Here is a 15,343-nt window from a genome sequence, read left to right on the forward strand (position 1 = left end):
GAATTATTACCCCACCGCCAGTTACACTTACAAATAAAGCTTTTTAAAAAAATCACTTTCAAAACAAGCCGCATTGCATGTATGCGGGTATTATATGCTCTCAACAACTGAAAAAAATGTGTTTGATGATTTTAGAACCTCCAGTAACATTTAGGATGCGTTTCCACCAGAGATGCACGAAGATGGGTTGCGAGAAATTTGCTTAGTGCAGCTCTGGTGGAAACAGTTCAGAGGAGCGAGGACAGGTAAATGAAGCGTTTCTATTAGTACTCGAAAAACACATTCCTCGCGACGCATCCTCGCACATCTCTGGTGGAGACACAGCCTTAATGTCTATTTCGTTACTAGGATGAATAGGATGATGTGTTTAAAAAAAAACAATAAAAATAAATTAAGGAATATTTTTATTTGTAAAATTTGGTTAAAAAATACGAAATAAGTACAAAAATAATTACACAATTTTATTTCACAGAATAAAACAATTTAGTAAACCATATCTACCGTCTTGTGAGCCATTTATTTAATTCCATTTTACCCTGTATTATATTAGATACCCATCTGACATATACATAATACATTTTACGCAACTTACGTACAGTCACCAGCATTAATATCTACCACAGCGGAGCGTGCAAAAATATCTGACACGTCCTTCCGGCCCTAGAAATAGAGTCGTATCAGATATTTATGCACGCTTGTTGTGTCAGATATTGGTGCTGGTGACTGTACGTACGTAATTGAAAATTCAGATTCATGAGATAAAAGGATTTCCTAAATGTATGTAAATAATACTTAAACAAATTGAGATTATTTCAATTAGCAGTTTCATTTTAATTTCAAGATACAATCTTGTTTTGCCAAAAAGTTACGAGCGCTGAGCCCGCGGCCGCGCGCGGCTCTCATTAATTTCCCTCTGTAAATATTGCGTGCGAATTATGCGATTGTTTTATGATTATCCATCCATTCGTTATTTATTTTAGCTTTATTTGTGCTATTTTTATGAATAATTTTAAATGCTGAGGATTGCCATGACGATCCTGTTTTAGAATTAGTTACAATTTTATTATGGTATTTAATTACAGATGCAATATAACATATTAATCAGAAAGATTAAGATATTATTATTCCACAGTACAAGAAGGTTAAAAATGTACATTGAACAGGAAAATAGTATATTACTTGTTCTTGACATTAACATCTTTGCGAACTTGTTCTTGACATTAACATCTTTGCGAAGTCAAAGACGCATCCAACCAGTAGAGACGGAATTGAGTCATTTATTTGTACTACTTTTCTTAATAAACGAGAGCCAATCACTGCCTGCAAAACTAAAACTAAATTACAATTAATATCTCACTTAAACTTAAATTAAGGAATGTCATAAAATAAATATTGGCCAGTAACAGGATCATCCCCGAGATAAAGTGAAACAGTGCGTCAATAACTCATCGCAAATGCACGAGAAGCTCGCATTCGTCCAATCTTGCCGACGATTTATCTGAATAACGCAGACTGTAATTATGGAACTTACGTTCGTTGGCGCTGTTACAATTAAACTAGCGGTGCTCTCGCGAAATAATAAATAAACAAGATAATATCAACAACATTCATTGCCGATTTCGAGAATAAGTACACATACCTTTATGAAATATGAGACGCAGTGGACTTTCACGTGGTTAAAAAGGCACTACATTTATAATAGTGTAGATTCATCGTTAACTTAGTGTTTATAACGTTGTACTTAAAGCTCAGTTACAAATAATGTCAAATACTAACGAAATAATTACTAAAAAAATGGCGAATAAATTACGTATAGAAAATATCGAGCAAGGAATGGTCCTAACCTCTGTCTGTCGCTATGGTCAATGGCTTCCGTGATCTCTGTTTCAAACCTATACAAGAGTATTGGTAACTTACTTGTATACTGATCTAATGTCATCGAATCAGGTGTACATGTAACATTTCTACCTACGGATTCAAATAAAGCTCAACCTCCACTGTACCTTCGACAAAATAAGTCTTGAACCCTTTGAAACATGCCGGAAATTTAAAACGTTACAATTTAGAATTTTGTGATATTAATAAACATTAGATAGTGTAAAATTTTTACTAACTCCATACGATATCGGTGGGTTCCGCTTAAGTTTAATCAATATTCACATTGTAATTATTGTTAAGTCCCAACAGATCCCAGATAATCGGAGAGCTATACCTTGAGTAGAACCATAGTTAAAAACTGTGTTACAAAAACAGAGTTAGTTGACTCTTAAAGTCTGCCACTTAAACTGGATATTGGTCGATCCCATACAAAATTTAGTTTTAACTTCGTCGAATATCGATGGACACAATACGTTAAAAGGGGAAAGATCCATATTATGTCTAACCTTTAGACTCTAAAGGACAAAAAATTAACCAATAAAATTGATTATGATCATCACTGACACTATGTTGTATCTCTATTTGCAATGAGCGGTCCGATTCGTTCAACGACCAGCCAACTGCTACTTCAACTTGCTAATTTTCTGAGCTATGTCGATGACCTTAGTTCTGTGTCGGATAGCCTCGTTGCGGATTCTATCTTTCAGAGAAACTCCGAGAATTAGCTCGTTCCACAGCTCGTTGAGCGACCTTGAAGAGGTGGATTAGCCGTACTGTGAGTCTACGTTTCAGCTCCATATGTCATGACAACTTTAGTTTTCAGACATTGCGGTATGGATGACCTACTTCTCAAAGTTGTTTCTACCTAGCTGCAAAATCTGCCCGAGGTATGTGTACTCCGAAACACTTCAAGAAGGTTGCCATTGACAATGACGGGTGTTGGATCAACGCGGTCGTTGACCATAATTTTGGTCTTATCCACATTCATACTGAGGCCTATCCGACGTGAGGCTGATACTAGGCCGTCCAGCATTTGTTTCAGCTCTTCTAACGACTCCGCCATTAAGACTCTGTCATCTGCGAATCGCCGTTTATGTTTATGCCCATACCTTTCCAATCCAATGTCTTAAACATATCCTCCAACGCGCTTAAGAACAATTTCGGTGATATTACATCGCCTTGTCTCACTCCTCTGCGCAGTTGGATGGGTTTGGACTTCTAACCCTGTACTTGGACGCGCGGACTTGTGGCGGCTTCGTACAGACATCTCAACACTTCAATATAACGATAGTCTACTTGGCATTGCTGTAAGGACTCCAGGACAACCCAGGTTTCAACAGAGTCAAAGGCCTTTTCATAGTCCACAAATGCCAGGCATAGATAGTTTACTCTTCGGGCTTCTGTATAATCTGCCGTACTGTGTGTATGTGGTCCATGGTGCCAAATCCTCCGCGAAACCCGGCCTGTTCCGGCGGCTGAAACTCGTCAAGTTTCCTGGCGAGACGATTCGTAATAACTCTAGAGAACAGCTTAAAGACATGGCTTAAAAAGGTCTGTAATTTTTAAGAATGGTTTTGTCTCCCTTCTTAAAACACAGAACAGTCAAGCTCTCGGTCCACGCCTTTGGAGTTCTCTCGCAGTGAAGAGCGGAGCTGAAAAGGCTCTGCAGCTCCTGTATAAAGGGAGCTCCTCCAGCCTTCAGCAACTCTGAAGTAATTCCATCTTCGTGGTTTTCCATTCAAATTCAAATTAATTAATTTATTTCGTCAGCATAGGTATAGTTAGGTGACAAACAAACAAGAGCGCAAGCTATGATGTGCCTGTCGGCGTACGAAATCATTTGAAGAGACCTGGCAGTAGATTACATAAGATAGCCATTCTTAAGCTGTCCCAGAGCCAGCACGATCTCGTCTTTGCTGATCTCTGGCAGTTCGTGGGTGTAGTGACCGGTTAGGGTGGCTCTCAAATCGTGGCGTTCACGCTGAAGGCAAGGGGCATGTGCAGCGTATAGTCGGCCATAGAAATCCTCGATTTCCGCAAAAGTCTCCAGCTTCGACATAACGGTTCGAACATCGTGAGTTTAAAGCTTCATCAGGTGGCTCCTTCCAAGCTTCTGAGTGAATACTTTGGATCCTCGGTTCCGCTCTATTGCCTCTTTAATGAGACGTGTGTTGAAGCTAAGGTCACGCCGTATCATCTTCGCAATCCGTTTGTTTAGTTTTGACCTTCCTAACGAAGTGGCCTGAGTAGCTTCCCGTCTTTCTGAAGGACATGATTTAGCGTAAAGTTGACGAATAGTTTTCATGTGATTCTTAAGAAATTAAGAATCTAACATCTGGCTGTTTTTGTAGATTAAAGGCATACAAATGCAAATACAATTTTCCGTTGGTGCTACATTTAGAATATCACAAATAGCATGGAATGTTCTTACTTAAATCTTAAAGTTATTGTACTGACTGCGAAATACAATGTTTAAAAAAAATCTTAATATTAAATAAATTATAAACCTTATTCGTAGCCGTATTCAAACGTGATGCTGAAGTTAGTTCTGCGCTTTGCGCAATGTTTTCAGTCCTCTTTCATTATAAAATAATAATAAAAATAATGTTTCAGGTATTCCTTGAAGTTTGCAGTAGACCGCATCGTACTAAGATCACTACCGATCCAAGACATGCACAAAAATATTATTTGTATGAATAATTACAACTTGCAGACCACCAAGCCACTACACCGACATAGCGTAATAATAATAACTAACTAATAACGCTGTAACTTGGCCGTCCAGAGAGGGGAATTACGCGGTGTGGTGTGGGACAGAGCGGCGCGGAGTTCGGCGCTAATCGACAGCCGTCCAGGCCGTCTGACCTCCAGTACTTGTACTATTTCATATTGTGCTCCAGTTAGACATGGGTAATCTCGACTCCGCGAAGTGATCTGACTCACTAAATCCAGCTCCGGTGTCGGTACCGAATCCGCTTATTGAATCCGACTCCTTTATTGACTCCGGTTCTTTCGAGCGGGTATTAGTTTATCTATGGCCGATCCGGTCCGGCTCGGTTCGATTCGTTTCGTCCTTTTGATATTGGGAAAATTTAAATTGTGTATTTTTTAAAGCACTATGAGCTACTTTAAGTACTAGTTTTCTGCTTGATTCTTTGAAGCTTGAAAACAGTGTTAAAATGGCAGTGTTTGTGTTGATATTTTCAAATGAACTTCATACATACAAACGTGCTGGCTTTAGGCGAGCGAGCGATGATTTGTTTTGTATAGTAGCAAGCCTGCCTGCCTAGTGATTCCGATCCGACTCCGTCCGAATGGGTTCGGTACCGAAGGTTCTGAAGTATAGATTCGCCATAATGACTCTTTTGAATCTGTCCAAACAATATTATGATTTAAATTATGTGCCATAAGAGCAATTTTTGCTTAATATTTCGTGAAATAAAGCGTCGCCCGCTCTGGTCATACTATATTGTGTTGTAATTCTATCTTATTTATTTCCAATATAACCGAGCGAGTAGTCCCAGTACCGACTTAGGTACCGGCTCACTCAGCGCCCGACCAAACATAATAAGATCCGATCCGATCCGATCCAAGAGCGAAAGCGGAGCGAGTGAGTGTGACGGCGATCACGAGCCGCTCGATCCGGCCGGACTTGGTCGGAGTTAGTAACTCCGGAGTCAATAAGATTTGAAAGCAGTCATTAAGGGATTCGGATCCGCTTGAGGATCTGACTTTTTTGAATCTTCAGATCCAGATTTACCCATCTCTAGCTCCAGTGCACGCCGGTACTGTCTTCGTAGTAAAAATAAAATACACGGGTCCCTCGCATATTAGTAGTCGAAATATACGCGACAAGTTTCGAACCAATCAGTCTTTCCTTGTCAAAGTGAGCTCGAACAGAAAGCCAACTATGAACTTTGTGCCAACGCCAGCTTTCAATTATTGTTACAACGTAGAAACTCATCATATATTTAAATTTAAAATAATGTTTAACATGTACAACATAGTTGCGGTTATTAATCGAAGTCTTACAGCAGAAATTATAGAAAATTTTGATTTCAAGATCGTACAATAAGATTGTTGATGTATTTGGTGGTCTGCATAAAGTCCGTAATTTCTTAGAATCTTTAAAAGATAGGATATCTAGTTCTAATAATTCACCTTGTCATATTAGTCGGGGGCAACATTTTAGAGTAAATTAACATACCTACCTAATCGTTTGGCCTAAATTGAAAATTCACAACCACGTTATTTATTTTTTCATTTGTGCCAATGGATGGTTACAGTCCTAGTATGATACGTTCTAATAGGTTCTATAGGCCCTTTCATTTCACATTATTTTGTTTTATTATTATTATACTTAGGAGTCACTTGAATCTCGGTACTCAAAAATACATATAGGTACAGTTGAAATTGTAACTTTCACATCTCACTATCGTTATCACTGTTAACTTAATTAAATTTGATCAATGGATTCGCCTCATTTATAACTACCACATTACAAAATGAAGCCTCTAACTAAACGCGAGTAACGACATTGATTTTATGTCGTTTCAAAATGATATTATAATTAATAGATTTTAGTTTAATTTTCAAACAATACTTTCAAGTGCTTGCTTCAAAATAGACTACCGAAACATTCGTCAATATCATAAATAATTCCCTCCTCACCTTGTAACTAGTATTGTATTAGAGTTCTTCATGCATTCGTTTTTTCTCAGAAGCTTCTATAAAGTTTTTAAAGTCTTGTCGATTTCTCACGTGAGCAGCGCACTCTTCTACTAGGCGTAAGAATTCTTGGACGTCGAACGAGTAGTTCGTAAATTTCGCATGCGAACCACCACCAGGACCGTGCCCCTGCAACAAACAAATAGTTATTGGAAAACATATACTTAATCGAATCCTGTTGAAGTTTTTTTTTACATACTTTTATATTATATTTGATTGTTTATAAATCAATTTCGGATTAGCTTGAAATTTGGTATACGTAATAATGTATATCAAATTTCAAGCTGATACGAAATTAACTTGCAATGTAAGTTGAATAACAATGCCAGTACAGTCAGGAAAAAAATAAATGCAATTTTATCATTATCGAAAATACAAACTGAAATATAGATGCATAGAAAAACCAGAAAAATAAGACTAGTGCTGGGAATCGAACCCAGGTCCTCGGCATTCCGTGCCACGTGCTATACCGCTACACCACCACTGGGCAGGAGTACAGACACGAATTTCTCCTATGCACCACATATCTCAGCTTGTTTGTTTCTTATTTAGTCACTTAAGCAGCGACACTAGCGACATCTATGCTGTAGCCCTCATCGAGAAACTTTCAGCACCCCATTGGAACTAACCGCTCACCCGGACAAGAGATGTCGCTATTAAGCAATCAAATTAAAATTGGATTTTTGGAATCTTTTTGCATTTTTTATTTCAATTCCTATTTTTTTGTTACTTTTTGGGTTCGATTCACGGCACTGGTCTTATTTTTCTGGTTTTTCTATGCATCTATATTTCAGTTTGTATTTTCGATATGGGTTTTACGGGATGACCGTAAAAGTAACAAAAAATTTGGAATTGAAATAAAAAATACAAAAAGATTCCAAAAAAAAACAATCTTAATTTTTATCATTGTACATAATATTACTTTTCCATGACTTCTTTCATTCTTACCTGATCCTGCTGCACTAGTTTGGTTTTATCTTGCCATGTCACATATTTAACTCCACGTAGCCGAGCCAAATCTGAATAACAATTTGGATCTTCACAGTTGTATCTGAAAGTAATAGAAATTGAAATTTATACATTTGCTGGATTAAAATAAAATATGAAAAAGAAAGGTACACTGAAGCAAGGGATAAGCGTCTTAAATGAGAGCTTACCGTCACAATTATAAACACTGTCAGAGTTACTAAACTTTTTCTCAAAAAAGTCCGTAAAAGTTGACATTATTCTTCACATATCAGAAGGGGAAGTGCATAGTTTATAGTCAGTGAAAAATTAAAAAGTTAAAAAAGATTGCAGGTTAGCAAGCTCGACAAATTCGACAATAATGCTGCATACAAATTCCATTATCGTCGAGTCGTAAACTTTTTAAGTTAAAAGGAATACGGAAATATTGGCACAAGTCTTATACACCCAACTCAAATGACCGGTATGAGTTATTGACCGGTATGTGTTGTTTTGTTGTTTGACTTTTTTAATTCGTTCTGAAACAGCTTGTGATGTTTTCGGTGGAAAAATACACCTGCAGTTTTTTTTTATGAAAAAAGACGGGAAAGCATAAACATTTTATTGGAATAAAATTAAATGTCATAATGTATTATTTTGACGAAAAGTTTATTCTAATTTAGTTTTTTCTTTGACCATTTTTGAGCAGAAGCTTTATATTAGTCTGGGCTGGAATAGCAATTGATGGCTTCGTATTAGTTAAACGGACTCGCAAGCTCGTCCACTCACCCAGCTAGCTCACTCAGCCAGCTATTGCCTACTTCCATGCCACGACAATAATCTACTATTATTGGAAATGCAAAAAGTAAAAATATAAAGTTCATATATTAAATATACAAACGCAATGATATTTGGTGCACGGGAAGAAAGACATTATTATAATTGTTGTTAAATTAAAACAATACATACAACAGTAGTTTATAAATTTAAACGAAAATTGCCTAGATCAAAACTTGAGCTTCTCTTATCTTAAATTTCGTTTGTTTTTATCTGTTACTTGACACAAGACACACACAAGATCATTTTTTTTTGTTATAGAAGGTCAGTAGGTTTCTGAAATATTTTTAAAATATGTACTTACACTTCAAAAACTGCTGCCCAATCAGGCAAGAAGAGAAGGTGCGTGAGCCCTGCTCCATGCATTCCAATAAAAACATCTGTGTTTTGAGTAATCTCCAGCTGTTTAATAAAAGGCACAGTTTTATCATATACAACGCTTTCCACGTAATATCCCTTCACTTTTTGTAAGGCCTGTACTATTTCGTTCTCGTTTAATATTGATCTGTATGTTGTCCCTCGGGACAAAAGAGTTATCTTTATTTTGTCATTCTTTCTAATATGTGTCTTAATGTTTAAAGAATGTAGGATGTGTTTCGAGAAGGCATGGAACAAACCACTCCTTTCACAGCCATATATCTGAAAAAAAAAAGCAAACTATAAATGAAAAAAATAAACAAATCAATTTTACTTCAGATCACGCACGATATGTCACTTTAATTAAAGTTACCGCAACTGCTGGGTTCCGTTGTAGGTAATGTTGCGAGTAATAATATAAATCATAATAAACGTTTAGCTTACAACAAAGTGCATAAGTAACCTAAAATAATGAAAATTGTATCATTTAAATTAAATGACACTCATTTAGTTTCACAACTTATACCATAATGTTCAATTATGGAATAATGCCATTTTGTAGTGACATGGAGGCATAATATCATAACATAATTAGGCCCTGTGTAAGCTTAACAAATAGGTTAGTACTGTATTGGAACGTAAATAAAATAAACTGGCCAAGTGAGTCGGACTCGCGCACCGAGGGTTCCGTACAAATTATTAAAAAGTTATTAAAAATATTTTTATTAAATGACGTTACTAAAAATTTATATTTTGCTATCCGCAATTTTTCCTTTATCTGTGCTATAAGACGTTGCTTCGTGACAAATTTCAAGATTCTGAGTTCACGGGAAGTACCCTGTAGGTTTTGATTCCCTTGCGAATGTTGAAAATTTGCAGCATAAACGGCTGTATCTTTTGATTGCATTGGCTTAGAAGTTTGATTTTTTTACAGCTTCAAGTGACAGTAGACCTAAGTACTTGATATAAATTTCAGCTTGATACCTCCACGCGTTCTTGAGAAAAAGGGTCTTGACAGACAGACAGACGGACAAAAAGTGATCCTATAAGGGTTCCGTTTTTTTCCTTTTGAGGTACGGAACCCTAAAAAGTAAAATATCATATTGCGTGTTAGCGATACTGCTCGCTCTCTCAGCTTTGACTATATATCATCATATTATTAAAACCATATTACCACACGAAAAATACAATATAAAACATAAAAATAAAATATTGCAAACTAACCATTAATACCATTAAAATAAACCACTGAAGACCCTTAAAATCAACTAAATTTAACATCAATACATGGCGCAGTCGGTAGGATTCACATCAATACAAGTACTTCATCACATCAAGGCGCGAAGTATCTCAGTCGACTTTGTCTGACTTATTTACTTTTCGTTATTATAATTAATGTACATTATGCATTTTCAATTCGACTTTAAAACTGCCGCGCGGCGATCCGAGCGCTGTCGATTTTTGAGCCCGCAACAAAGAAGCTTCAGTCGCTGGCGCGCGCGCAGTTTGGACGGTTGTGTTGCGACGAACGTGGTTTAGAACGAAATAATTGGCGCGCGCGCCACGCTCTGATCGAGCTGGATTGCTTGCCTCGCGCAGCCGCCGCGGTCTACCTAAATTCCATCGAACATTTGCCGCGCAAGCTAATGTTCACGCGAACACTGGCTCGCACTCGCGCGGCTGCCGCGCAAAATCTGTACACACCTTAACACTCTTTGGTCTGTTTGCCCATGACATTTGAATAATCTTGCCACTCATATAATAACTTTCAGCTTTCATTAGCCAAACTCTAGATTATCGAGGAGGTTTACCAAACAAATTTCAAGCCTTTTATTAAGGTAGTATTTGGTCCACTTTACTAAGTGTAGTATAAAACAACATTATCAACTTTTTGGCATCATTCTGTAAGAGCCTATAATTGCAAGTAAATATCACAGGGATCGTCAAACAAAGACTACCACAGGGATTATGTTTTCAGCAGAGCGGAAAAATATTCCCGATCATTAAAGTTATTTTAAGTATAAAATGACAATGACATTTACATAAACCTTATTATTAAGTTATTTGTATAAAGCTTACCAAAGGCGTGTTGTAATATAATCCAAAAATCATTCGCGGCAGAAGAGGAAATACAACATTTTTAAAACACACGGTTTTCCCTCTAAACTTCTTCAAATCCCATATAGGATTTATGGTAAATGCTTTAAAAGTATCTTGAAATGCTGATCCATATGTGAAAGTTTCCCAGATAAGGATATGATTGTCCCTTGAGAATGTAGTCGCGTGTGTAGAGTTGATGTGCAGTGAGGCATACAAATTGAAGAAGTCACAGAAGTGGTGGTACATGTTCACAGCTGGAAGTTAACAAGTTCTTAATGGACGAAAAGAAAAAGAGTAAAGTGCAATACTTATAGATTTTGAATAAATATATTTCACATTTTGTACCTACTCAATAAAGGCTAAATTATTCATAGAGGTAAAATCATACTTATAGCTTTAATACAACAGGAGTGTCGAACTTAGCACATTTTTAATGAAGTTTTGAATTTCAGTTTAATTATATTATACGTAAAAAGGATGAGTCTATAATAGATATGACCGAAGGTGAATCCACATGGTCCCGCCGGAAGACCAGCGCTGACTCCATCCCAGGAGTCCGCATTTATGCTGAGGCGGGAACTTTTCACTCGCACATACAAAATTATATATTATTTCATATTTTGTATTTCAACTGTTTTTGTAAATTTCGTAACTTTTTTCATTCATTCATTCATTCACATTTTACGAGTAAACGTTACATTAAAACTATAAGTAGATAAGTATTAAAATCAAAAACTCACTTGCATCCAATTTCATGATATAAGTTGGTTTATCAATTATTATGTCACATGACCCATCAGTCACAGGTCTACTAGGTGTCCTTACAAAATGTGTGAACTCTGATGCCCAAGACTGTAAAGCACTGAAATGCTCTGCCTCATTCTTCAGCCTTTCCGGGTAAAACTTGCAAAAACCTCCTGAAAATTAAAAATATTTATTAATTTCAAAAACTACTTCATAGACTGTACAATTTAGCTATAGGTTCCTTTGTGTATTGGAAAAAAATGGCGAGAATACTGGAGGTCTATTAGGGAGGCCTATGTCCAACAATGGACGTCCTATGGCCGATATGATGATATTGGCCACAGTAAAACATATACATACGTATTGTGATTAACTAGGTCCTGGTTATATTAATGCTTTGAGAATACAGCTCTTTGCCATGTGGTTGTTGTTGATTGATCGGACACATTTTTATTTTACGTTTTGTTTTACATTTTTATGTGGTTTTCATTTTTTTTAATACCAAGTCGGTGGCAAACAGGCATGCGGCCCGCCTGATGTTAAGCAGCAGCAGCAGCAGCAGGCAACCGCCGCCTAGAAACGCTTGCAACACCCGAAGTATCACTCGCACGTTGCCGACCCTGCATAAACCTTTTTATACCCCTTTTGAAGACCTCCATATATGGGCCAGTAACCCTCTAATGGGACAAATTACTCCAACCTTACGGTAGGTACTCTGCAAATATTTTAGTTTCTACCTAAATGCTTTAAAATATATACATACAGCCCTGTGACAGTTGCAATAAAGGCTAATAGGGTCCCTTTGGGTAAGACACTTTAATAACATTGTAGCTGAGTAAAAAAGTTGAAGGGAGTAAATCAATATTTTTTTATTGTTTTTTTTTTAGAGTTTAGACTATAATTAAAACTGTACTTACCTATTTGTCCAGGACCAAGGATGTCCGTTTTGTATCGCAAATTGTCTCCACGGCCCACAAGACCCGTGAAATTGAGCATTAAGTTACGACCTCTGCAAAATCTGTAACCCAACCAATTACAAATATCAATAAACTTTTACGAGGCAAGTCTGAAAAACCTTATGTGATAAGATAAATTGGTTTTAGTTAAATAAGAAAATATGAATTTGATGCACTGAAATCAAATCACCTTAGATATTTAGAGCATTCTAATGATGTATCATCAGGGTAGGAGGCTTCACATATGACCTTTAATTCATTGATTTGTTCCTTAACATATCCTGAAAAAGGAAAAAATAACAATTTAAAGTTAATAAAAAGAGTTGTAGCAGCAGTAAATACAAGTACTTAAAAACCAGCCAAGTGTTTGCCAAAAATGCCAAATAAACATAAAAAAACTTTGGTGGGAAAAGGACATTTGAATTACTCTTTAATAATAATCTTCATTTTTAAATTTATACATTCTAAAAAAGGCCAGTAAAACCAAGGACCATATTGGTACAACTAATAATAGTTATCCCACTAATATTATAAATGCAAGTTTGTAAGATGTGTGTGTATGTATCCCATGGGATTAGGATAACATCCCAAAACATCAACCACTAGGATTATAGACATGAAATTTGAGGTGGGTGTTTAGCAGCAAGTTAGATAGTGATATCTGGGAGCACAGTAGTACCCCTGCTAAGTTAAGCACAAGGCCATACCATCTTTACTTCAAAGCATTTTCAGTGAATTTAACAACTTAGTGAACCAGCACTGTGACAGACATAAGGATGAAATTCTGCTAAATTGATAAGCTAGGGGAACTTACAAGAAAGACGTAATTCCTTGTTATAGCTTTATTAACTTAGAAGTATAGTTATACAAATTGGAAACTAGCTAGAGACCTATTAGCACAATACCTAGAGAGCTGAAATTTTACAGTGATAGAGTTTACTACCCAAGTAAAGGGAAACCCTTCAAAAAGTGGATTTTTGAAGATCTGAAGTACCTGAAAAAAAAACCAAGAGCCCAGCCAAACTATTAGATTTAGATACATCTAAATGCCACTTGAGTAATAATAGAGTACCTGATGACATTGACCCAAGAACCTGGGCAAACTACATACAATTTTGAATTGGGACTTTGGTAAAAGTTACATATCCTGATGATTGTTTTCTGATAAAACCTAAAAATAGAAGGTCTGAAGTACCTGATGATATAGTCAAGTGCCTAATAAAGGTATCAAATTAAACAATTAGAGGTATCAAAATGCTGTTTTAGCAAAAATTAAGGAAAGAAATTAAATATATTGTCTACTCAAAACCGTGGTACAAGAAATAAGAATAAAATGACAAAAACAAGCTGTAAACAATTTACCATGTTGCGATTGAAATATTTTCCCATAAAAACTGAAATCTGATAAACGGCCCAGCCTAGGTGGATATAAGAAATCAAGTAACTGGCTAAAATCTGGCCTGTTATACAACATAGCCATTGCATATTGTTGTTATAAAACCAAACTCAAGAAAACAGCAAGTAAGTATATCAGTAACAGCATTAGTAACAGGTCATGTGGAATCCCACAAAAGAATAAATTTTAGCCAAAATTACTGGTTTTCTTATAACTACCTCCTAGGCTCTGTTTAAGAAATTTCACTACTTTTTCGAGAGTATATAATATGTTTATAGACTAACTATGTCTTCCCAAACTTGGCATGTTTTTACATGTTTTTGTTGGAATAAATCTAATTGTACAGTCAAGTTCATAAATTTGTGAGCAAAAATTTGATCAAAAATATCTGAACACGCTTTTATGCCGTTAACAATAAAGTTGTGTTCAGATATTTTTGACCAAATGTTTGCTCACAAGTTTATGAACTCGCCTGTACCTTGCAGAAGTTTCTAGGGTTCCACAATAAAGAATAGAAAATGGAGACAGGAACTAAACTACATTTTCATGTAAAAATATTCTCAAGAATTTTAAAATCATTAATGTGTAAGTTATGTAGAAAGTGGTGGCCTCATTTCATTTAATTTCTATTTTTTGTCGTGGGTGTGGCAGTCAAGATCAGATTATTCAGTAGTGATGTTCCTACAGTAAAAAAGAAGCTGGTACTAAACTTAAGATTATTAACAGAATCTTATGTTTTATTTTAACTTACCAAAGTCTGCTTGAGTAAAAAAGGTGTCATATTGTGCCTCCTTCGTTTTCACCCAGCCTCGATGATCCCCAGGACACCGAGGTCGAACATGATATGAATTACTTTTGTTACAATTTAATTCATATCCCCAACATGCCTTTACATCAGCGAATGCCTTATGAGGACATTTCGGATTTTCTATGCAAGACTTCGCAACATTTTTATAGGCATTAAATACATATGGAACGTGTTCAGGTGGTACGTTCAAATCACTTAGATCAATTGAGTTAGCATTACTAACAAATAGCAAAAACGAAAATAACAACAGTGTCATCATTATTTTAACTGCTGAAAATTTTCAGTAAGTTAAAGTAACAAAATTACTACCTCTTAAATACTTAGTCACTTCATAAAATTAAAATAAATCAGCAGTTTACTAAAAGCCAAAAGGTTAAGGTTATGTTTACAGTGGATGAGAATGAGTGTAGAAGCTTGTTGTGTTGTCTGTCACTCATGTCATGTCTGTCACACAATCTCTGACAGGTGTTTGCTTGCTCCCACAGAGTATGAAAACAAAATTTGTTTTGTATGAAATGAAATAAAAATGTATAGTAATTCTGACATACCAACGTTAAGAATCAATTAAGAATAGTTGCATGTTTTACAGTGCTT

General features: G+C 36.1%; 1 protein-coding gene across 1 annotated transcript; it reads right to left on the minus strand.

Annotated features, from left to right (window-relative positions):
• Positions 1-1,212: 1,212 nt before the first annotated feature.
• Positions 1,213-15,176, minus strand: Eogt (EGF-domain O-GlcNAc transferase). Its single transcript, XM_074085611.1, has 8 exons — positions 14,693-15,176; positions 12,736-12,826; positions 12,507-12,607; positions 11,586-11,762; positions 10,825-11,099; positions 8,693-9,027; positions 7,555-7,657; positions 1,213-6,735 (listed from the first exon to the last, which is right to left on the minus strand). Exons 1-8 carry the CDS (start codon positions 15,006-15,008, stop codon positions 6,568-6,570), a joined length of 1,566 nt encoding a protein of 521 aa, XP_073941712.1. The 5' UTR covers positions 15,009-15,176; the 3' UTR covers positions 1,213-6,567.
• Between the last annotated feature and the right edge of the window lie 167 nt (positions 15,177-15,343).

This window comes from Choristoneura fumiferana, chromosome 3, assembly GCF_025370935.1.
Source record: "Choristoneura fumiferana chromosome 3, NRCan_CFum_1, whole genome shotgun sequence".
NCBI classification, from domain to species: Eukaryota; Metazoa; Arthropoda; class Insecta; order Lepidoptera; family Tortricidae; genus Choristoneura; species Choristoneura fumiferana.

What these genes read in the sequence shown, in the direction of transcription:
- Eogt (XM_074085611.1), bottom strand. Translation starts at nt 15,008, where the DNA reads ATGATGACACTGTTGTTATTTTCGTTTTTGCTATTTGTTAGTAATGCT. An exon ending in TTTTACTCAAGCAGACTTTG is followed by an intron (nt 12,827 to 14,692) that starts GTAAGTTAAAAT and finishes TTCCTTTTTCAG; the next exon opens with GATATGTTAAGGAACAAATC. An exon ending in TGGGCAGCAGTTTTTGAAGT is followed by an intron (nt 7,658 to 8,692) that starts GTAAGTACATAT and finishes TATTACTTTCAG; the next exon opens with ATACAACTGTGAAGATCCAA.